At 44.6% G+C, this 25,826-nt stretch overlaps 1 protein-coding gene across 2 annotated transcripts in view; it reads left to right on the top strand.

The window, feature by feature from the left end:
• The window catches only part of EMCN (endomucin), a 237,336-nt gene that overhangs the window by 89,837 nt on the left and 121,673 nt on the right, over nucleotides 1-25,826 (top strand). For both annotated transcript variants that reach the window (XM_073655386.1, XM_073655378.1), the window contains exon 6: nucleotides 17,285-17,392. In XM_073655386.1, coding sequence (XP_073511487.1) covers nucleotides 17,285-17,392 — 108 coding nt within the window. The remainder of the gene's footprint in view (nucleotides 1-17,284; nucleotides 17,393-25,826) is intronic.

Here is a 25,826-nt window from a genome sequence, read left to right as displayed (position 1 = left end):
CGGGACCCAGTTGGACCTTGGGACAGAACGCATCTTCCCGATGCCGAGGATTGTGGGCCCTAGATCAATCAGGGTTGCCCCCACAGTCTACAGCTCCTGCACCTCATCCTCCTCAGCCTCCCCCTCCTCTTCAGCCTCCATCTCAGAAATGACCCGATCAGTTATAAGCTGGAAGCACTGCAGCACTGACTCAGCCAAGCAGCAACAGGCTGTGCTGAAGCTAATATGCTTAGGTGACAAACCGCACAATGCTGAAGAGTTGTGGACAGCTCTGAAAGAGCAGGCAGATCTGTGGCTGACACCGCTGAACTTACAGCCAGGCATGGTCGTGTGTGACAGTGGCCGGAACCTGGCAGCGGCTCTGAGGCGAGGCAAACTCACACATGTACCATGCCTGGCCCATGTGCTTAACCTCGTGGTTCAGCGGTTTCTCAAAACCTACCCGGAGCTGCCGGATCTGCTTGTCAAAGTACGCCACCTGTGTGCCCATTTTAGAAAGTCAGCTACAGCTTCCGCCGCCCTTGCCGTGCTTCAGCAGTGTTTGCATCTTCTGGTTCACCGACTGGTGTGTGATGTCCCCAATGCGTTGGAACTATACACTGCAGATGTTGGGAATGATTTGTGAGCAGAAGAGGGCAGTTGTTGACTACCAGCTTCAACAAAACCGTCGGTATTCAGTTCAGACTCCACACATAAGACTTCAGGAGTGGAAATGGATGTCAGACATATGTACCATCCTCCAAAACTTTGAGCACTCCACCAAGATGGAGAGAGGCGATGATGCCATAATTAGCGTCACCATCCCACTTCTCTGTCTTCTGAAATGCTTTCTGCTCACAATCAAAGAGGATGCATTGCAGGCGGAGCACGATGAGATGGAGCAAGGAACCATACAGGGTGATTACACACAGCCCAGCCTCATCTCATCCCAACGTGGATTGGGTGACAATGAGGAAGAGGAGGAGGAGGAGGAACAGGAGCTAGTTTTATGCGCTATAGACGTTACTACCTGCACAACTGTCATACCATCTATTCAGCATGGATGGCCTGAGGACAGAGAGGAGGAGGAGGAGAGCATAGTCACTCGTCCTCTTGGTGAGGACACAGAAGTCTTGCCTGTTAGCAGTCTAGCACGCATGGCTGAGTTTATGTTACGCTGCCTTTGCCGTGACCCTCGCGTTCTCAAAATTTTGTTTGACAGTCATTACTGGTTGGTGACACTTCTAGTTCCACGCTACAAGGAGAACTTTCTATCTCTTATTCCTAAGGCGGACAGGTATACAGAAATGGGGCAGTACCAGAAGGCCCTTGTTGCGGAACTATTAAAAAAAGTTCCATTTGAAAACGCTGGCGGCAGAGGTCACAGTTCATTGGACAACCAAGGAGTACAGGCGAGAGAGACACAACTCCAATCCAGCAGAGGCAGGGGAACACTGTCAAAGTTCTGGGAGAGTTCTCTCAGCCCCTCCCATCGCACAGTCCCTGAGGCGTGGGGTACTCTCACAAGGAGTGCAAAGTTTGGGAAGATGCTGAGGGAGTACCTTGCCGATCGTACCAATGTCCTCCGTGATTCCTCTGTGCCTTCTAATTATTGGATATCCAAGCTGGACACATGGAATGAACTGGCTCTCTACTCCTTGGAGGTCCTGGCCTGCCCTGCCGCCAGCGTTTTATCAGAGTGGGTTTTTAGTGTCGCTGGTGGAATTATAACTGATAAGCGCATCTGCCTGTCAGCTGAAAATGCTGACAGACTGACTCTTATAAAAATGAACAAGGGCAGGATTGGGCCAGACTTCTCAACATCACCGAATGATAGCAGATTAGCAGCGTAACAAACTCAAATCCAGTGTCTTTTTTGGGAGGTGTATTCCCATGTACCTTTTCATACCCACACATGGGTATACGCTTCCTAATTTTGGCTACTTGCTCTTGTCCTCCTTCCCCTCATCCTCATCCACCATATCACCAAGGTGACCATGGTCCATGATGCAATACCCACATAACACCCCACGGGTGTTTATGATGCCCGTAAAAAAAATTTCATGTTCATGTATACCCCCCAGGGTAAATGTGTGTCAGCCCATACACTTAGTGCATGGGCATTACACGTATAGGAGACCCGCTCCTTTCTAATGGGAAAAAATTTTCATGAGGCCCTCCTCCACGTCTTTTCCAAGGGGCATTGGAGTGCCTGCCAATTTTTGGCAACCCTTGCTTTCACTGCATAGGCCAACACTATGGGAGAACCACTTCCTAATAATGGGAACATTTTTTCATGAGGCCCTCTACGTCTCTTCCAAGGGGCATTGGAGTGCCTCCCAATTGTTGGCAGCCCTTTCATTCACTGCAAAGGTCAACACCATGGGAGACCCACTTCCTAATAATGGGAACATTTTTTCATAAGGCCCTCTACGTCTCTTCCAAGGGGCATTGGAGTGCCTCCCAATTTTTGGCAGCCCTTTCATTCACTGCATAGGCCAACACTATGGGATACCCACTTCCTAATAACGGGAAAATTGTTTTCAGGAGGCCCTCTGACCTCCACATCTCTTCCAAGGGGCATTGGAGTGCCTCCAAATTTTTGGCAACCCTTGCATTCACTGCATAGGCCAACACTATGGGAGACCCACTTCCTAATAATGGGAACATTGTTTTCAGGAGGCCCTCTGACCTCCACGTCTCTTCCAAGGGGAATTGGAGTGCCTCCGAATTTTTGGCAGACCTTGCATTCACTGCATAAGCAAACAGTATGGGAGACCCACTTACTAATAATAGGAACATTGTTTTCAGGAGGCCCTCTGACCTCCACGTCTCTTCAAAGGGGTATTGGGGTGCGTCCAAATTTTCAAACGGGTATTGGGGTGCATCCAAATTTTGGGCAGCCCTGCCACTCACAGCATATGCAATAACAGTATAGGAGACTCACTCTTTAGTAATGGGAACAACAAAGCATAGCTGGCTGATGGCTCTCTAAGAATAGTGAGGGCCGACTGCTGCCCTTTTAAGAATAGTAAAGCCTCCTGATGGCCCTATAAAAATAGGCTTTGTGACTTTCAGAGTACCTCCTTCATAAATGAAACAGTATGTGTCTGATCATGTCTCACACACTACATGGCCAGATAAGGTTGTAAAATGTTAAAATTACATTTCCCGGTGAATGCATTTGTCACGGTTGAAAGCAATGCAAAAATGCATCAAAAATGCTACATGTAAACATAGCCCAAGGTGTGGAGGAGTATTTTTATTTATTTTGCCTTATATACAAGTCATTACCCTGCAAAGGATGTTCCTTAACATATTTCCCAGGAAAATCCATTTTGGTTTCGTTTTTGTATGTTTTATTGTGAGTCCGTAAAAGTGGCATAATACCTTTGACAACATTGTTCACAGCAGTGACCTGGGATTCAGAAATGCTTCCAGGGGTCTTCCCCATGCTGTTCCCATGTCATTTGAGCACTATTCCCATCGATTTGGGGAATTTTTAGGTCCTCTACAGTCCACCGGGGGGAGCCGCCTGAAAAATGCTCGAGTTTCCTATAGACTTACATTGGGCTCGTTACTCGAGTCGAGCACCTGAGTATTCCAATGTGCTCAACCCGAGCAACGAGCACCCAAGCATTTTAGTGTTCGCCCATCAATAATCAGGAAACCAAAAGCTTTGTGTTTTAAAAAAATATTCTGACCTCCATCTTGCTTTTCTCATTTACCTGGAGATATAATAAGATTGTTGGTGTCTCTGTAGCCCGCTTGTTCTCTGTGTCATAGGACACTAATGGGGAAAAGGAGCTACAACTCTCAGATTTAATAGCAGCCTTCAATAGTAGTATTTTTTTTTATATTAGTTAAAACTTTGCCACACTTTTTATTGCTACCTTTCATTTCTCTGCTCTGGGATATGACATGTGCTGTGATGTTTCTGGAAATTAACAGTATAGATCCAATCAAAATTATCTAACCACCCATTGCAAATTAGGTTTGTTAGTAACATTTTTAAACGGTTGATATTTATAATAAACCAATAAAACAATAAAGAACAAAGCTCAATTCAAATAATATACTTTTAATGACACTGTCTGCTCAGAATTATTCAGCCCCTTCATGACAAGCATCTTTAGTACCCAGTAGAACCCTTGGGCTGTAGAGCTGCTGCAAATATTATAGACAGCCAAACATCATCTTTTGGCAGTATTCATGAGGAATCATAGCCTACGGGGTTGCATCCTGCAACAACCTTCTTCTAAACTCACTAAGGTGTTTCCCAAATCTTCCAGGATTTCATCTGAATCCAAGCCTTTGTGGGCCGTGAGGCATGTTGGGATCATGTCACCCAAGTTTCAGTTACCTCATAGAAGGCATCATGTTTTCTTCTAGGATTTTCTGATACTTGATTGAATCCATCTTACGCTGTACACGCTGCAGGTTCTAGAGGAACAAAGCAGCCCCAGAGCATCACCGAGCAAGCATTGTGCTTCACAGTAGGCAAGGTGTTCTTTTCAGCATATGCTACATTCTTCTTCCTCCACACATACCACTGATCTGTAGCCCTGAAAAGATTCCGTTCCCTTTCATCTCTCCACAGAACAGAGTCCCAATACTTCTTTGGCTTATTTATATGGTTTTGAGCATATTGGAGACAACTTTTCTTATGCTTTTGGGTTAACAGAGTTGTATGACTTAGTCCACGGCCCCACTATCAGTATTTGGTCAGTATTTTTTCTCTCGAGTGGGAGCCAAAACAAAGAGAGGGTGATAAATGCAGAATTGGTGCACTTGTTTCTATTAGGCTATGTGCCCACGATGCAGAAATGAAGCAGAAAATTTCTGCAGCATTTCTGCATCTCCCTGGCTGAAAAAAAACGCATGCAGATTGTGCATGCGTTTTTCCTGCAGAATACATGCGGATTCACATGCGTACCCACATGCGTTAACGCATGCGTTTCCGCATGCGGACTGACAAGCACTTTCCAAGCGATAGCATCACTTGGAAAGTGCTTGACAACTAGGTCACACTATATAAATCCATGCAAAAGGCATGGATTTATATAGTGTGACCGTAAAAATAAAAAAATAAAGCTATTCTTACCCCCGATCCCCCGCTGCGTGTGCTGTCGCGCTCGTCCTGGCTTCTTCCGGGTTGCCGGCATCTCACGAGACAGACTGCGGTCATATGACCGCGACGTCATCTCAGGTCCTGGAAGGTAAGCACTGCAGGGGCCGCCGGACAGGTGAATATAAACTTTATTTATTATTTTATTCTTTTTTTTTTACAGGTACAATGGTACCCAGGTCTGATGAGAGTCTTCTCTCCTCCAGAACTCGGTATCATCTGCACATAGAGACGCATATAATCCGCTTGTACAAATGTACAGACACGGATTCTATGCGTCTCAATGCAAGTCAATGGCGGCGCTTCCGCTGCGCTTCCACAAAATTAATGAACATGCTGCGGATTTATTTGCGCTGTAGAAACGCTGCGGAAAAATCCGCAGCATGTGCATTGACATTGCGGAATGCCATTCGGGACCATGGGGTGCGGATTACCATGCGTTTTTGATGCGTTTCCGCTGCGGAAATTCCGCAGCATAAACGCATGAAAAACGCATCGTGTGCACGCAGCCTTATACCTTTTCTCTGATTGGTCCTCATCTGGTTTTGTCTCCCACTCCTGAGAAAAACTACTGACCGAATACTGACCAAATACTGATAGTGGGGCCAAGGCCTTAGAGTTTGGACTTGGAGAACTTCAAGATTAGTTTGCACTGTTGGTCTAAGTTCACACGAGTGTATAAAAAATAATTTCAGCTTTCATTCAGAAAACTCAGACAAATTTTTTCTTCATTTTTCATCTGTTTGCAATCTGTTTTTTCAACATCAGTTATTAAAAATTGACAAGACTAAATACAGTTTCCTATGTAAAAGAATTAGAATGTATCCATAAAAATCAGATGCTATACAATACACAGAAAAAGCTTGTTCATGCTACAATATTTTTTATTATTTTTTTAACGTGGTCTAAGGAAGGGGTTTATGTTCTCAGGTCTGACAAATCTCTTATGGTGTGGTTATTTACAATCTAAATTTCCTACCAATATTTATTTTTGAGTGTGAGAGAAAACTGATGCAAACACAAGGAGAACATAAGAACATACAACCTCCATGCTGTCCTTGTCGGGGTTTGATCTCAGCTCTAGTTGCAAAGCAACAGGGTAACCACAGAACCACCATGTTATTACTCTAGGACAGGGGTCGGGAACCTATAGCTTGCGAGCCAGATATGGGTCTTTTGAAGGTTGCATCTGGCTCCCAGACGAGTAACCGCTCTGCCACCGACATCGCCAGTGACAGTTTAAAATGGCGGGGCCCTTCTGATCCGCACCACAGGAAGCCGTCATCCGGGATATAAGGTGCCCGCTCTCCTGACAGCTAGAGCGACGCTTGAGCGATCGGAGCTCAGTTGCTGCTACGCTGGGGTGAGTCATCATTAAGCGCAGACCGGAGGCGAGCTTACCAGCAGGTATAGGGAGATCCCGCGCTGTCAGCCATCGTTCTCCTCACCCCAGCGTTGCAGAAACTGATCTCCGCTTGCTCAAGCGCCGCTCTAGCTGTCAGGAGAGCGGGCACCTTATAGCGGTGATGGCTTCCTGTGGTGTGGATCAGAAGCGACGGCGCCATTTTAAACTCCACTGACAATAATCAGCAGCAGCATCAGTCAGAGAGCACCTGAATACACGTAACGCTCTTACTTCATACCACCAGTCAATTAGGGGGACGCCAGTTACCTATAAGCTGTAAGGCGGCGGTGTTCACACCGTGCAGTAACTGAGGCAGTGACCCAAGCAAGTCCAACATAAACAGGTTTATTCAGAAACTCACGGGTAAACAGGACAGTCATCCGGTTCGCAGCTGGGTTAACACAAGTCTTTAAACAACGGTTGCCGTGGGCAAGGGCCACGCCGGGCCGCTCAGAGCCTTCCCAGGCGTGGGTTCAGCCACACTCAATCCTGCTGAGCTTTCCTGCTATGCTCCCAGCAGGTTCCAACATAGAACAACACTAATCCTTAGTGCAGGGGATTTAAAGGACCTGTGGCAAGAGCCACTGGAATACCCGGGTTTGGTGGGAGGAGGCCGCCCCACTGCCTCCTGTGACCTCCTCCAAGAAATGAAGGCCCTGCCGGGTTTTTACTAATCTTCCTTAGTCAAATAGCCTGACTAGGTCAATGCTCACCTTCATTCCTGCATTGCAGCCGCAGCTGTGTCTATGACTGCAATGCACTCCAATGGTTTTAATAGGTCTCTGTACACATTCTGGGGGAAATATAACATCCCTCGTATACGATCCCAGTCACTCCCTCACAATACACAGTACTGCGGGGGTTCCAGCATATGGAAGTAAACTTCCCTCCTTTTAATCAAGTGTCAGCTAGCTAATTGCAGAAACCCTTTTATTGAAGAAGTTGGCTAAAAGAAAAAAGATGAGGGTACTTGTGGGTGAATAAGTTCAAGTCACTGAATGAAGATTTGGAAAGACTTGCATGACAGCAAGCAGAGTTGGCGAGCAAACACAAGTGGAGAGAAATGATAAAACTTCAACCCGCGGACCAGCTGATTATCATAACTTGGAACGCGCTTCCCATCACATACCACACACTGCAGCGTGTGATTATTGCTGTACTGACAATGTTTGGCTCTACGTACTGTATGCATGTGAGCAGTCTTTTTCACATCTAAAGAACATTAAGACCAACCTTACGATAACATTTAACGGATGGAAGACTCAACGCCTGCATGAAGCTCTACCTCACCACGTATCAACCATTCTACAAAGCCATCAGCAAAACCATGCAGCACCAGAAGTCACATTAACGGTAGGAAGTACTTTATTCATCTTTGGTTAACAACAGCATAACAACGTTATTAAAAAGAATTCAGAGACTTATTGTACTTTAATAATGCAATAAGTTGGTCTTGCATAAAATGCACACATTTAATTGTATTTAGTTTTAAAAATATTGTATGGCTCTTACGGAATTACATTTTAAAATGTGCAGCGTTCATGGCTCTCTCAGCCAAAAAGATTTCTGACCCCTGCTCTAGGAGATACATAAATACATGGACATTAGTGTTGAGCGAGCACTAAAATGCTCGGGTGCTCGAAGCTCGGGCCGAGCTCACCGTGATACTCGGGTGCTCGACCCGAGCAACGAGCCCAATGTTAGTCTATGGGAGACCCGAGCAATTTTGCGGCGGCACCCCCGGCAGTCTGTAGAAAGCCTAAAAAGTGCCCAAAACGATAGTGACAGTGCTCAAAAGACATGGGGACAGCATGGGCATCGCCCCAGGAAGCATTCCTGACCCCCAGGTCACTGCTGTCAACAACGTGGTCAGAGGTATTAAGCCACTTTTACGGGCTCACAATAAAACGTTCAAAAACGAAACTGAAACGGTTTTCCTGTGAAATATGTTAAGGAACTTCCTTTCCAGGGTAAAGACTTGTATATAAGGTAAAATAAATAACCAAAAACAAAAATACTCCTCCACACCTTGGGCTATGTTCACAAGTAGCATTTTTTATGCGTTTTTGCACTTTTGTATTGCTTTCTACCGTGACAAATGCATTCACTGGGAAATGTCATTTTAACATTTTACAACCTTATCTGGCCATGTACTGTGTGACACATGCATACAGTGCTGGAAAGACATGGGAACAGCATGGGGAAGACCCCCGGAAGCATCTCTGACACCCAGGTCACTGCCTGAAAGTGTGCCAATCAGAAGTGATCCTTGCCGCATCAGAAGATGCGGACTTGCAACTATCCCCGTGCAAGTCCTTGTCCAAGGGCAGTGTTCAATTGTACCTCCCCCATTCCTTGCAATGCAAGCGCAGATATGCATCCAACCACCCACCCATCCACCCGCAGGCTGCAATACTATACTGCTAGATTGAACTTGAAATGGGGCCTTTTAGTTTGGAGGAGGCCGAAGCTGGCCACTACCTCATGGCTGCATCGGCAGCAAGGTCTCCATGCTCAGTCCCCAGCCACCACTATTTGTCCCGGTAACCTTCCCCACACTTTTCTTAGCCTGGCCTGCTTTAGGGCAGCATTGGACTAGCCCACCAGACAACCAGAGACTCCTCCGGTGGGCCCTGGCTTCTCCATCAGGGGAGTTGAGAGTGCCAAGGTGAGGAGCATGATGATAATGATAGAAGTTAGCATCTGCTTTGTTTTCTTGGAATGCAAGCGTAAGTGTGCAGCCTGCCACCCACCCACCCCCAGGCTGCAATACCATACAGCTAGCTTGCACTTGAAATGGGGCCTTTTAGTTTGGAGGAGGCCGAAGCTGGCCACTACCTCATGGCTGCTTCGGCAGCGAGGTCTCCATACTCAGTCCCCAGCCACCACTATTTGTCCCGGTAACCTTCCCCACACTTTTCTTAGCCTGGTCTGTTTTAGGGCAGCATTGGACGAGCCCACCAGACAACCAGACTCCTCGGATGGGCCCTGGCTTCTCCATCAGGGGAGTTGAGAGTGCCAAGCTGAGGAGCATGATGATGATGATAGAAGTAAGCATCTGCTTTGTTTTCTTGGAATGCAAGCGTAAGTGTGCAGCCTGCCACCCACCCACCCCCAGACTGCAATACCATACTGCTAGCTTGCTTGCACTTGAAATGAGGTCTTTTAGGCTTGTGGAGGTAGACGCCGGCCACCATGTCATGGTATCCATACTCAGTCAAAGCCGCCCGGCGGCCAGGTGTCCACAATCGGTCCCCAGCCGCCAGGGGGCGGCCGGGTGTCCATACTCGGTCCCCAGCCACCCCTATTTGTCCTGGTGCACCTTATACACAAGCGCACATACCAAAACATTACCTGTGCCCTCCCCAGTGCACTTAGTGGCAAGGAGAGCCTATTCCGCTGTAGTGTGTGCACGCCAACCCCCTGTTCATGGCACATGCGAAGATGCCTCCCGCTCTGCACCTGTCGTTGCAGACTTGCAACTATCCCCGTTCAAGTCCTTGTCCCACGGCAGTGTTCAATTGTAACTCCCCCATTCCTTGCAATGCAAGTGCAAGTATGCAGCCTGCCACCCACCCACCACCAGGCTGCAATACCATACTGCTTGCTTGCTTGCACTTGAAATTGGGCCTTTTAGGCATGTGGAGGCGGAATCTGGCCACCACGTCATGGCTGCGTCGGCGGCCTGGTATCTATACTCAGTCCCCAGGCGCCCGGCGGCCGGGTGTCCACGCTTTGTCCCCAGCCGCCAGGGGGCGGCCGGGTGTCCATACTCGGTCCCCAGCCACCCCGCGGCCGGGTGCCAACACACGGTCCCCAGCTGCCTGGGGGCGGCCGGGTGTCCATAAACGGTCCCCAGCCGCCCCTATTTGTCCCGGTGCGCCTTATACACAAGTGCGCATACCAAAACATTACCTGTGCCCTCCCCAGTGCATTTAGTGGGAAGGACAGCCTAACCACAAACACGTGGACAAGTGAATGTGGCCAGGGATGGTCCATCTCACTGACGCCTTCACACTGGGTTAATATTGTGGAAGCCGGGACACAGTTGGACACTGGGATGCAACACGTCCTCCAGACATAGAGGATTGCGGGTCCTGGGTCAATCAGGCTTCAACACAAAGTTCAGAAGGTAGACAGCAGCAGTGGTCGGCCTTCTACACAACGAGTAAATTATTCATGATCATGAGGCCATCCATCTCCTTAGCTTTCTGTTCCTTGGAATGCAAGCGCATGTATGTAGTAGCGGCTAGGCCTGAGGTGGTCAGCGTTTTGGCGCATATCCTACCTCCTCCGAGGATTGCTGGATGTTTTCCTGCTACTATCCCAGTTCTATGACTCCCGTTAAAACAAAGCTTCAGGTGATGAATGATGGATGAGGTGGTGGCAAAGGAGAAAGAGCAGGAGCAACAGGGACCATTCACATCAATATCAGGCCAGTGAACCACACATGTCTTGTAGGATATGTTTCTGTACCAAAAGGAGCGGTTCGGCTACACAGTTATAGGGCATACAGTGAGTGCAATGCCTACCAAAAATTTCGAGGCACTCCAATGCCCCTTGGAAGTGACATGGAGCTCAGAGGGCCTTAGCTAAACCATTTTTTCCATTTATAGCAACTGGGTCTCCTGTACACTGTTGGCCTAAGCAGTGAATGGAAGGCTTTCCAAAAATTATGAGGAACTGCAATGTCCCTTGAAACAGACATGGATTACAGCGTACTAAAAACCTTCTACCCATTATTGGGGAGTGGGTCTCCCTTAGTGTTCGCCTATGCATTGAAAAGCAAAAGCTGACTAAAATTAGGAGGAAATGCAATGCCCGTTGGAAGAGTCGTGGAGGTTAGAGGTAATTAAAAACAACATTTCAATGCCCCTTGGAAGAGCTGTGGAGTTCAGAGTGGTTTAACAAGATGGTTTTAATGACCCTTGGAAGAGACATGGAGGTCACAGTAGCTTAACAAGACGATTTTAATACGCCTTACAAGAGCCATGCAGTACAGCATGTTAAAAACATTATTCAGATTATTGGGGAGTGGGTCTCCCATGGTCTTTGCCTACGCCTTCCAAGCAAAAGCTGCCAAAAATTAGGATGGAGGAACTTGCAATGCCCCTTACAAGAGCCATGCAGTACAGCATATTAAAAACATTATTCCCATTATTGGGAAGTGGGTCTCCCATAGTCTTTGCCTATGTCTTCCAAGCAAAAGCTGCCAAAAATTAGGACGGAGGAACTTGCAATGCCCATTACAAGAGCCATGCAGTACACCATATTAAAAACATTATTCCCATTATTGGGGAGTGAGTCTCCCATAGTCTTGGCCTATGCCTTCCAAGCAAAAGCTGACAAAAATTAGGACGGAGGAACTTGTAATGCCTCTTACAAGAGTCATGCAGTGCACCATATTAAAAACATTATTCCCATTATTGAGGAGTGGGTCTCCCATAGTCTTTGCCTATGCATTCCAAGCAAAAGCTGCCAAAAATTAGGACGGAGGAACTTGCAATGCTGGCAACACGGACTACGGTCACCCTGGTGGTATAGTGGTGGTGGAGGCTGAGGATAAGGAGAAGAACATAAAACAGCCGAAATGAGGAAGCGTATACCCATGTGTGGGTGTGAAGCGGTGCATGTGAATACACCTCCCGAAATAACACAGTGGATTTGACTTTATGTTACTCTGTTGTCATTTGGTGGTGATGAGATGTCTGGCCCAATCCAGCCCTTGTTCATTTTGATAAGGGTCAGCTTTTCAGCATTGTCAGTTAACAGACCTCAAAGGCGTACAGAGCGAGTTCATTCCAAGTGTCTAGCTTGGATTCCCAACAATTAAAAGGCACAGAGGAATCACGGAGGACGCTGGTACGGTTGGCAAGGTACTCCCTCACCATCTTTTGAAACTTTCCACTCCTTGTGAGAGTACCCAGCGCCTCAGGGTCTGTCTGAAGGGAGGGTCTGAGAAAACTCTCTCAGAACATTGACAGTGTTCCCCTGCCTCTGCTGGATTGGAGTTGCGTCTCTCTCGCATGTATGCCTTGGTTGGGCAACGAACTGTGACCTCTGCCGCTAGCGTGTTCAGATGGGAATTTTTTTAACAGTTCTGCAGCAAGGGCCCTCTGGTACTTCCCCATTTTTGTAGACCTCTCCACCTCTCTAAAAGTATCACCAACCAGTAATGATTGTCACCCAACATTTTGACAACACGAGGGTCACAGTTAAGGCAGCGTAACATAAAGTCAGTCATGCATGCCAGACTGGTAACGGGCAAGACTTCCGTGTCCTCACCAAGATGACGACTGACCATGCTCTCCTCCTCCTCCTCCTCCTCCTCCCCCCTGTCCTCAGGCCATCCACGCTGAACCGACGGTATGACAGTTGTACAGGTACTACCGTCTACAGCGCATGATACCAGCTCCTGTTCTTCCTCCTCCTCCTCCTCTCCCTCATTGTCCCCCAATGCATGTTGGGATGAGATGAGGCTGGGCTGTGTGTAATCGCCTGCCACGGCTTCTTGATCAATCTCATCATACTCTGGCTGCAATGCCTCCTCTTTAATTCTCTGCAGAGAGCGTTGCAAAAGTCAGACAAGTGGGATGCTGATGCTAATGATGGCGTCATCGCCACTCACCATCTGGGTGGACTCCTCAAAGTTTGTCAGGATGGTACATATGTCAGACATCCAGGTCCACTCCTGAGGTCTTATGTGTGGAGCATGACCTGAATATCGACGGCCTTGTTGCAGCTGTTACTCCACAATTGTTCTCTTCTGCTCACAAATCCTTTGCAACATGTGGAGGGTAGAGTTCCAACGTGCGGGGACATCACACACCAGTCGGTGTGCCGGAAGCTGCAAACGCTGCTGCAACACAGCAAGGGCGGCGGAATCTGTAGCCAACTTCTGAAAATGTGCTGACAGGCGGCGTACTTTGACGAGCAGATCTGGCAACTCGGGGTACGATTTAAGAAACCGCTGAATCACGAGGTTAAGCACATGAGCCAGGCATGGTACATGTGTGATCTCGCCTCGCCTCAGAGCCGCCACCAGGTTACGGCCATTGTCACACACGACCATGCCTGGATGTAGGTTCAGCGGTTTCAGCAATAGATCTGCCTGCTCTTTCACAGCTGTCCACAACTCACAAGCAGTGTGAGGTTTATCACCTAAGCTTATGAGTTTCAGCACAGCCTGTTGCCGCTTGGCTGAGGCAGTACGGCAGTGCTTCCAGCTTGTAACTGATGTGGTGATATCTGAGATGGAGGCTGAACATGAGGAGGAGGATGATGAGCAGGAGCTGTACACTGTGGGGGCAACTCTGACTGACATAGGGCCCGCAATCCTCGGTGTGGGGAGGATGTGTTCCGTCCCAAGGTCCGACTGGGTCCCGGCTTCCACTATGTTTACCCAGTGTGCCGTCAGGGAGATGTACCGTCCCTGGCCACAAGCACTTGTCCACGTGTCCGTTGTCAGGTGGACTCTCCCAGTAACTGCGTTGTTGAGGGCACGGCAGATGTTTTGGGACACTTGCTTGTGTAGTGCGGGGATGGCACACCGGGCAAAATAGTGTCGGCTGAGGACCGAGTACCGAGGGACGGCATCGCCATAAGGTTGTGGAAGGATTCCGTCTCCACCAGCCTAAAAGGCAGCATTTCCAACGCAAGCAGTCGTGAAATGTGCGAATTTAGGACTGTGGCCTGTGGGGCGTTGGCTGCGAATTTGTGCTTTCGTTCAAAGGTCTGGGATATGGACAATTGAATGCTGCGGTGGGACGTGGACGTTGATGCTGTTTCTTGAGAAACTGCCATAACAAGTGAAGACTGAGAGGAGGGCGCATCTTTGCATGCAGTATGGACAGGGGATTGCCTTACACGCACAACAACGGAAGAAGCAGTGGTGACACCCCTGACAATGGTCGTGGACCCTGGGGTTCGCCCCACAAAGTCAGGTGCTTTGCTGCCATGTGCCTGATCATGCTGGTGGCGGTCTGGCTGGTAATTTTCTCACCCCTGCTGATGCTGGCCTGGCAGGTGGTACAAATGGCCTTTTTGGGGTTATCAGCAGAGTCTTTAAAAAAATTCCAGACTCTGGAAGACCTACTGGTTGTACTGGCAGCGTCCCTCGTGTTGGTGTTACGGGGAACGATTGCCCGCCTTCTGTCTGCAACCACCACACTGCCTCTTCCTGCCTGTTGGGGTACTTTGCCTCCCTCCCCCTGTGTGCTGCTGGCCTCGCTTTGCGTGTCCTCCTGCCACGCTGGGTCAGTTACTAGATCATCCATCATCTCCTCCTCTTTTACTTCCGCACCACGGTCCTCCTCCTCACTTCGTGGCAATTGTGTCTCGTCATCGTCCACCTCTTGTGACAAATTGCCAGCTTCGCCTTCCTGTGGCCGTGGCTGTTCAAATATTTGGCCATCGCTACATGGGATCTCCTCTTCCACCACTTCAAGCGGAGCAGGTGAGGAGCCCAAATCTGGAAATGGACCAGTGAACAGCTCTTCAGAGTGTCCAACTGTGGGATCAGTTGCTGTCTGACGACACTCGGCATGGTGGGAGTAAGGAGCATCAGGGTGAGGAGGAGTAAGCGGTCGAGACTCACGGCTACTAAGACTTGACCGTGTGGAAGACAGACCGGAGGTGGTGGTGCCCAGGTGACTGGAAGTATTATCTGCTATCCAATTAATAACATGTTCACACTGATCAGTTGGCAATAGTGGTGTTGTTGTCTGCTTCCCTAGTAATTCGGTCAAGAACTGGAAGCGAGAAGATGTGGCTGTTGGTTGTGGCACATTTTCACCTTGGCCATGGCCCCATCCTCTGCACGCACCATCACCAGAACGTCCAGTTCCACGTCCCATGCCACGTGCCTTGCCCATTGTAAATGAAGTAAAATAGCTTACACTCGTACTATCAATGGCAAAAGGGTAAAAAAAAAGGAGATTAGAACCGTGGAAGAGGAAAAGCACATTTCTATTTCTCTGGCCTACACCAGAATCTTTTAAACAGATATATTTGTGTCTGAACAGTCAGCGAGACACTCAAACTGTTTTTTTTATGTAAAAAAGGCAAAAAGGTGGATTACACCCAGATTTGAACCGTGGAAGAAGAAAACCACAGTTCTAGTTCTCTGGCCTACATCAGAATCTTTTAAACAGATATATTTGTGTCTGAACAGTCAGCGAGACACTCAAACTGTTTTTTTTTATGTAAAAAAGGCAAAAAGGTGGATTACACCCAGATTTGAACCGTGGAAGAAGAAAACCACAGTTCTAGTTCTCTGGCCTACCCCAGAATTTTTTAAACAGATATATTTGTGTTTGAACAGTCACCGAGACACTCAAACTGTTTTTTTTTATGGAAAAAAGGCAAAAAGGTAGATAACACCCAGATCTGAACCGTGGAAGAGGAAAACCACAGATCTTCTTTCCTGGCGTATACCAGACTTTTTTAAATAGATATATTTGTGTCTGAACAGTCACAGAGACACTCAAACTGTTTTTTTATGGAAAAAAGGCAAAAAAGTGGATAATACAGAGATTTGAACCGTGGAACTGCAAAACCACAGTTCTAGTTATCTGACCGAAACCAGACTCTTTAAACAGATATATTTGTGTCTGAATACTCACAGACACACTCAATATTTTTTTTTGGGGGGGGAAATACCAAAAGGTTAATAAGACGGGTATTTGTACAGTCTGACTGAGTAAAAAAAAAAAAAGAGGATTTAGATGAAAAAAAAAGGATTTTTCCTGGCACCTCAGACCTGGGGCTAAGTCTAGCAATTTGATCAGCAGCAGCACACAGGACTGTAATGCAATGTTTGTTGGTATAACCACTGTGTCTCCTATACAGCCTGCCTGCCTGCCTGATATCTAGGATGGATATTAGTCCTTAGAAGGACTGTTTGTTTGATTTTGCAGGCTTTAGAGACCCTACACTACCTATTTCGCAGTATAAATCTCTCCCTAACTCAGCAGCACTCTCTCTACACTGTCTGATCCAGAGCGACTGTGTCCAGGATGGTGGAGCCCGGTTTTAAATACTCGAGGTGACGCTGTGCGGCTAGCTAATCACTGTAATGCCCACAACCACCATGGCTGCGGCATTACAGTGACTGGCTGGCAATCCCTGCATGTTCATTGGCTCTGTAAAGAGCGACAAACATGCAGGGCGGAGACCCCAGCTCCCGCCCAAGTAACCCGAAAATGCTCGGTGCTCGCCGAACATCCTGAATAGTGAGATGCTCGGGCGAGTACCGAACAGTGTCGAGCATGCTCGCTCAACACTAATGGACATCTGAACATTACCATTTCAACAGATCAATGCACAGTCTAGTAATATCCAGTGAAAACTGTGAATGACATGGCAGTTGCAGTTGCTCTTCAAAGCAGTAGAGTTAGTTAGGCTACATAGCAACTTCCAGTATAAACACTGCAGGAGAGTCACCGAAACATGGACTTTTGCCACCTCAGAGACTCAATACTAGCTACCATTGTGAGCTCTTCTTGACGACACATGACTAGCCAACATTATTGTTCAGTTTCTCATGAAGAAAAGTATCATGATATTCAATACACTAAAAAATATCCTAGTCTGAGCATGTGTGACCATCTAAAGTCATATCTTCTCTTCCACATGAAGCCTTTTTCTTGTCTCAATGTCAAATAGGGCCTGGAATCAGGTCCTTCTTGGACAGGATTAATTTTATAAAATTGTGAACGATTACAACTGAATTATAAATGATATTCACGTAACATTTGTAATTGTTTTTACAGATGAGTACCACCTGACAAATTCTTCTAGAACATTATTAACTAATGGTAATCTCACCACCATAAGCTGGACCACCACTGTATCAAGCCACATTGACATCAAGCCATCAGGTAATAATACAATGGTGATATTTCATAGAATGAGTACAACCAGGCTTCGACTGGCCTACAGGAGAACAGTAGAATCCTCTGGTGGACCCCTGTGCAAGAGTAGGCCATCACCCTCTAATATGAGCACTACTTGGCACAATATACTTGAATCTCTTTGTACAGACAAAGGCAGCATCTTATTCACCTATCTACCCAATTCATTGTTATATACATTTGTGCTTGAGGATAATGTCACAGTTGCATGTAGCTGAAAAGTGGGGCCCTTGAGATGGTTACTGTTGGGCCCTTGGCACCCCAGTCCGACACTGCATACTATATTTACCATTTGTCCCATATTTTTATTATCCTGGCTAGAAATTCCACCATATATTATTAAACTCTTCATTAGTGACTCAAAATGTATTTGTGATGGGACTTTTTGATACAGCTCATAGTTCACTGGAGAAAGCACACATTTAGGGAAAATTTAATAGTATACCATAAATAGAATTTATTGTACTCACTTCAACCCCTGCCACTCCATATTAATGAAACGTTGCACCTCAATGATAGATTTGGTGCAGATTGCACATGTGCGAGTTTTTTAAACATGACAGTACACTTCTTAAATGAAATCTGTCAGCAGGTTTTTGCAATGTAATTGAGAGCAGCATGATTTATGGGCAGAGGCTCTGATTCCTGTGATGTGTCACTTACTAGGCTGTATTTTGTTTCAATAAAATCAGTGTTTTATCAGCGGAGATCATTTTAGCAACTTTCTGTCTATATACATTGTACACTGAAAGCTTTGAAACAGTGATGTGGGTGGGGTAATACAGAGCTCAGCATTTAGAGCACTGCTAGATCCGCAGCAGGGAAAACTGTCTCAAACAAAACTGCTGCATCCTGTAAACTAAGTGATACATCGCAGGATTCAGGCTCTCTGTTCCTACATCATGCTTCTGTCACATTACATAGTAAACACCTACTGACAGATTCGTTTGAATTTTAGACAAGACTAGGAAATCAATGTATGAAATATCGAAAGTAAAATATACAGGTGCATCTCATTTTAATTAAAATGTCATCAAAAAGTTAATTTATTTCAGTTCTTCAATACAAAAAGTGAAACTCATATTATATAGAGTCATTACAAACAGAGCGATCTGTTTCAAGTGTTTATTTCTGTTAATGTTGATGATTATGGCTTATAGCCCTAAAGACTCCATCAGCTGATCTAAAGAACAACCTTGTAGCGTACAATTCTGCTCTAATAAATGAAATACTGTACAGATTAAGAGAAACTGGAAGCCAAACGCTACCGGAAGGAATAAATTTCATTTTATCCCGGCAGCGTTCGGCTAAATGCAGGCGCCGGGCAGGTTAATAACCCTATTAACCTGCAGATTAACCCCATATCTGCAAGTTAATAACATTTTTTCTGGTGACAGGTTCCCTTTAAAAACACACGTGACTCTTCCTAATCTTTTTCATTAGCAGATACTGGTTTTATGAGAGTCCCTTCTGTGAAAATACTGTCCTCACCTCCCAAATAAATCTTATTAGGATGTCTGTCTAAGTACTGCAAGCTCTGTACTGAGTCGAGTGACAGGCTGAAGTAGCCATCTGCATGGTTTATCTCCCATTATGGATGGATAGGGTTTAATTAAATGGAATTAAAGAATCAGTAATACAGGGTTGTTCTGAGCAGTCAGTCATCGCTGCTTTTGTTTGAGCTGATATTGTTAGGGCTGAATATGGCAGCCTTCACTTATATATTAATCAGAACAACAAATACAGACAAGTGAGTATAATAGGCTCTCGTCTACACGCATTACAATTGCTAAATTAATGAAAGAAAAAACAGTTTCCAAGGCTGTCATTCCTTAATCTATTTGTAGTCCAGGTTCTAGCAGGGCATCCTTTGTGACGTGATGGGACACCTGAATTTCGTATTCAATCATTGAATTACAAAGGAGATGAACTGCAAATTTTGTAAGAATGTCTGTATTAGGCGTTTCTATTGGACCATAAGGAGATAAATTGAAGTAGTATTTAATGACAGTCCAATAATAGTACAAAAACAGACGTTTCTGTCCCTGAGGACCAAAATGTCTGTTTTTGTACTATTATTGGACTGCCATTAAATACTACTTAAATTTATCTCCGTCTGAGTGCCAATTGTTTTTGCTAATTGTATGGTGTTGAATCCTACTTGGGCATCGGTTTCCAGTAGTGCTACAGTTTGTTTATATTCTATGGGACCATAGACCCCACTCCACAAGAGAAAAAAAAACACCAAGCAATTAGCTTGCAACTAAAAAAGCCACTGCTTTTATTATGGGTTATTGTAATAATACATTATACTCAAATATATAAAGCCAACCTTTATTTGTTTTAATATATTAAATTACCAAAATGAATGTCCAAGTTCACCCAATGTTAGCTTGTGTTTGATTGCGTTTTGTTTCTATGACTTTGGTCTTTTTGAGACAATAATAAGTCAAAGTTGAGTTCTTAACCCCAGATATTAGATACCTACAAGCCCAGCAGTGTCATGAAGATCCTTATCAGGAACATATCCGTTGTGTTGACAATTGCTTGCGTGTCTAGATAATTCTCTACCTCCTTTAAACCCTTTTCATCACTAGAAACAAATTGGATGTCCATATCTCTGCTCATAATTATAATGCTAAAGTATAGTAAATGAAAGTGGCTACCTGCCTGGTCAAAAAAGATATGTTCAACACATATTATTCTAAACCAAAAAAATCGAGAATTTGAGAAATTTCATCAGCACTTCTTTAACGCATTCCCAATATGGCCAATTCTGCTTTTACATTATTATATTTTCCTTCCCTCCTTCCTAAACCCATAACATTTTTATTTTTCTGCCCCCTTTGCCGTTTGAGGGCTTGTTTCTTGTAGAATAAGTTGTACTCTTGAATGACGTCTTTCATTTTACCATATAATTAACTTCAAACAAAAACAAAATTCCAAGTGAGTTGAAATTGCAAAACTATCTACTTCTTTTTTGTCTAATTATTTTAATAAAAAAAGTTTGTGTCTCCATTTTCCAGCACCCATAACGTTTTAATTTTTGGTCGATGGAGTTGAGTGAGGGCTTATTTTTTGCAGGGTGAGATGACATTTTTTTTTATGCCATTTTGGAATAGATATGACATTTTGATTGCATCTTAAAGCTTTTTTGTGGTGCTGCAGCAACAAAAAATCTCGCAATTTGGTGGTTTTGCATTTTTTTTTTTAGTGTTTATGGTGGCAGCCACCTCTCTAACTAATACATCTTTTTCTGTATTGCTAAACAGAAATCACAGAACACTGATCTCTTTATGTAGTCTCCTGAGCAATGTGCTGATCTTCTTTTCTCTGGCATAGAAAGTACGGTATACAGGTTGGGGAGCATACAAAATGTGTGATGGCCCACATACGGCCGCAGGTTGTGCACCCCTGCTTTAAAGGAACCACTTTAGTCTATGGGAGAAAATCTTTCCTATTCTTAAACAGAACATGCTGCAGTTAAAAAAAAAAAAAAAAGCAAAAAAAACAAATAATTATACAACACAAGCATGGAAATGGCAACATATGACTACACTTTTCATTTCTTATCTATAGAGTCAGAAAAGTCCATAACAGAAAAACACAAGGTAATCTGAGTGGACCTACTTAAAACCTTTTTATTTCTCAAGCAAGATATTCCTCAGATGATTGTAGCAGCGCTCTGGTACAGGTGCATCTCACTAAATTAGAATATCATCAAAAAGTTAATTTATTTCAGTTCTTCAATACAAAAAGTGAAACTCATATATTATATAGAGTCATTACAAACAGAGTGATCTATTTCAAGTGTTTATTCCTGTTAATGTTGATGATTATGGCTTACTGCCAATGAAAACATAAGTCATTATCTCAGTAAATTAGAATACTTTATAACAACAGCTTGAAAAATGTTTTTAAAATCCGAAATGTTGGCCTACTGAAATGTACGTTCAGTAAATGCACTCAATACTTGGTTGGGGCTCCTTTTGCATCAATTACTGCATCAATGTGGCGTGGCATGGAGGCGATCAGCCTGTGGCACTGCTGAGGTGTTATGGAAGCCCAGGTTGCTTTGATAGCAGATTTCATCTCGTCTGTATTGTTGGGTCTGGTGTCTCTCATCTTCCTCTTGACAATACCCCATAGATTCTCTGTGGGGTTAAGGTCAGGCGAGTTTGCTGGCCAATCAAGCACAGTGATACTGTTGTTTTTAAACCAGGTATTGGTACTTTTGTCAGTGTGGACAGATGCCAAGTCCTGCTGGAGAATGAAATTTCCATTTCCAAAAAGCTTGTCGGCAGAGGGAATCATGAAGTGCTCTAACATTTCCTGGTAGATGGCTGCGCTGACTTTGGTCTTGATAAAACACAGTGGACCTACACAAGCAGATGACATGGCTCCCCAAACCATCACTGATTGTGGAAACTTCACACTAGACCTCAAGCAGCTTGGATAGTGTGCCTCTCCACTCTTTCTCCAGACTCTGGGACCTTGATTTCCAAATGAGAATTGAAAGTCTGGGACCTTGTGGAGTTTGTCAATGACTGCCTTCTGGACATCTGTCAAGTCAGCAGTCTTCCCCATGATTGTAGAGCCTACTGAAAGAGACTAAGGGACGTTTTCTTTTTAAATGCTTAGGAAGCCATTGCAGGTGTTTTTTGTTAATTATTTTAATTTACTGAAAAAATTACTTTTGCGTTTTCATTGGCTGTAAGCCATAATCATCAGCATTAACAGAAATAAACACTTGAAATAGATCACTCTGTTTGTAATGACTATTTAATATATAAGTTTCACTTTTTGTATTGAAGAACTGAAATAAATTTACTTTTTGATGATATTCTAATTTAGTGAGATGCACCTGTATATACCACTGCTCCTTCATTTACAGGATGCTTTTTCAAAATGATTGCAAATAATTGCCGGTGCCATAATTGAAATAACACACACGAGAAACTTTTCTCTGTCTGTCATCTTAATTTAGTCCTCTTCTAAACTCTTAATTCAAGCCGAAAAACGACATGATAAGGCCAGGAATGCAGCACAGACACGTTCACTTAATTGCTCAGTTTTAGAGAGAATATATCTCTGACTGCAATGTAATCATTTGTTTCATTGTATTAACAGATGCAGTACAAATGAAAATGTTACAATGTATTTCAAGAAATTAGATTTATCATAATATTGCAATGATGTGTAGTCATAGACATGTCTCTAAGGCCATGTGCACAAGTTGAGTAATTGCTGAGTTTTTTACATCAGTATTTGTAAGCCACAACCAGGAGTGGGTTAAAAATGGTGACGTGTTTCTATTATACTTTTCCTCTGACTGTTCCACTCCAGGTTTTGGCTTAAACATACTGAGGTAAAAAGCTCACCAAATACTGAAACCAGAGGAAACCGGCGTACCCGGAGGAAATCCATGCAATCATGGGGAGAACATACAAACTCCTTGGAGATGTTTTCCTTTGTGGGATTTGAGTCCAGAACCCTAGTGCTGCAACATACAGTGCTTACCACTCAGCCACCAAGCTGCCCATAAGGTTTCACTTCACCATCAACGTATCTATGTATCAGTATTAACAGTTGGATGCAGAGCTTCCACTAGTAATTTCAGGGCAAAAATTTCGGGACCCCTTGAGACTCCGCTCAGGTTCCAACAGTTCACTCTTGGAAAAACTCCACTTCTGCACCACGTCCTCACCAATCACACATTAACAGCTCCCATTCAACACCATATCACATACATAGCCATCAGCTTTGTTTTGGTCAAAAGATTTTTTAAGCCACCTCCACGACAAGGTAGACTCTTTTGGCCAGGCCCTACTCTACTCTAACCTATTAAAAATTTCTTAAAATATTCATATGCAATTGCCTCTTCAGAGAAAAAGAGGACTTGAACTTTATAGCGCCACCTATTGGAAGCAGCAATCCTACAAGTCACAATCAACCCTTTAACGAGCTGTGCAATATGACTTAGGATAAAAGCCAAACCAATTCTCTTTTTAGGTATATTTTTATTTATTTTTCTTAAGGAAATGTGTCACATACATTTTTTAAAATGACCAATAATACCACATACAAGGGGCAAATACCACCACACCATGATCAGACTACATATTACCACCACATAGTAACCGAATAATACCACATACTGAACAAGCAACAAATACCGCCACATCATGACCAGACCACATATTATCACCACATGGTGACCGAATACTACAATACTGATAATTAATAAAAAAAACACAATACTACTATTACCATAAGTGCCATTATACACAGGAGTTCTGTACCTAGTATACAGTGTATAGTGTAAGTGTACAGGTCATACAGTGATTATCAGTGACATTATACACAGGAGCTCTGTATTTAGTGTCAGTATACAGGCTATACAGTGATCACCAGTGAGATCATATACAGGAGCTCTGTATAGTGTATAGGTAATACAGAGATCACTGGTGACACTATACACAGGAGCTATGTATATAGTATATAGTGTACAGGTAACACAGGGTCACCAGTGACATTATACACAGGAGCTCAGTGTATAGTGTACAGGTAATACAGGTTTCCCCGGTGACATTATACACAGGAGCTATGTATATAGTGTATAGTGTACAGATAATACAGGGATCACCAGTGACATTATACACAGGAGCTCTGTATATAGTGTATAGTGTACAGGTAATATAGTGATCACCAGTGACATTATACATAGGAGCCCTGTATATAGTATAATGTAAAAGTACAGGTAACACACTGACTCACCGGTGATGTCTCAAGTTGAAGTCCTTCATTTTCACTTTTCTTCATCCAGCGCAGACCGCCATCACCTCTTCCAACCAGGAATTGTCTCTGCATAAAATAACACAGTTATCTAGAGCATCATTTCCAGAGCACATTCCCCACTTTTTCCCCAACTTCTACACTACGCAGCTGAATACAAAATTCAATGTCCCCGTCCCCCACCCTCAATTCATCATTAATATTAATTAATTAATATTTGGTACAGAAACCTTTGTTTGCAATTACAGAGGTCAGACCTTTCCTGTAGTTCTTGACCAAGTTTTCACTCACTGCAGCAGGGATTTTGGCCCTCTCCTCCATACAGATCTTCTCCAGATAGTTCAGGTTTCGGGGCTGTCATTGGGCAACATTGAGTTTCAGCTCCCTCCAAAGATTTTCTAATGGTTTCAGGTCTGGAGACAGTCCAGGCCACTCCAGGACTTTGAAATGCTTCTTACGGAGCCACTCCTTAGTTGTCCTGGTTCTGTGTTTCGGGTCATTGTCATTCTGGAATAACCAGCCATGACCCAGACTCAATGCTCTTACTGAAGGAAGGAAGTTGTTGGCCCAAATCTCGTGATACATGACCCCATCCATCCTCCATTCAACACAATGCAGCCATCCCATCCTCTTTACAGAAAAGTACCCCAAAGTATGATGCTTCCTCCACCATGCTTCACAATTGGGATGGTGTTCTTGGGGTTGTACCTATCCTTCTTCTTCCTCCAAACATGGCGAGTGGAGTTGATACCAAAAAGTTCTATTTTGGTGTCATCTGACCAAATGACCTTCTCCCATGCCTCCCCTGGATCATACAAATGGTCATTGACAAACTTCAAATGGGCCTGGACATGTGCTGGAGTGAGCAGGGGGACCTTGCGTGCCCTGCAGGATTTTAATCCACGACGGCGTAGTGTGTTACTAGCGGTAATGTTCGAGACTGTGGTCCCAGCTTTCTTCAGGTCATTGACCAGGTCCTCCCGAGTAGTTCTGGGCTATTTCCTGACCTTTCTCAGAATTGTCCTTACTCCATGAGGTGAGATTTTGCATGGAGCCCCAGACCGAGGAAGATTGAAAGTCATCTTGTGTTTTTTCCATTTTCTAATAATTGTGCCAACAGTTGTTGCCTTCTCACCAAGCTACTTGCCTATTGTCCTGTAGCCCATCCCAGCTTTGTGCAGGTATACAATTTTATCCCTGGTGTCCTTAGACATCGCTTTGATTTTGGCCATGGTGGAGAGGTTGGAGTGTGATTGATTAAGTGTGTGGAGAGGTGTCTTTTTATACAGGTAACGAGTTTAAACAGGTGCAATTAATAGGGGACTGTGATCAAATACTTATTTCATGCAATAAAATTCAATTTAATTATTTAAAAATCATACAATGTGATTTTTGGGTTTTAAATTCTGTCTCTCACAGTTGAAGTGTACCTACGATAACAATAACAGACCTCTCCATTCTTTGTTGGAAAAACTTGCAGAATCGGCAGTGTATCAAATACTTATTGTAACGGACTGGGTGGTGGAACCACTGTGCCTAGACCTGAGGAGAGCCTGGAGGGGCATGACTAAGCGCCACACCAAGGCTGACCCCGGATGCACGGCAT

This window comes from Phyllobates terribilis, unplaced genomic scaffold, assembly GCF_046119375.1.
Source record: "Phyllobates terribilis strain yellow unplaced genomic scaffold, ASM4611937v1 Scaffold_1__5_contigs__length_1240528914, whole genome shotgun sequence".
Lineage (NCBI taxonomy): Eukaryota > Metazoa > Chordata > Amphibia > Anura > Dendrobatidae > Phyllobates > Phyllobates terribilis.
Note: the sequence above shows the minus strand (reverse complement) of the source record. Positions and strands in the feature narration are given on the sequence as shown.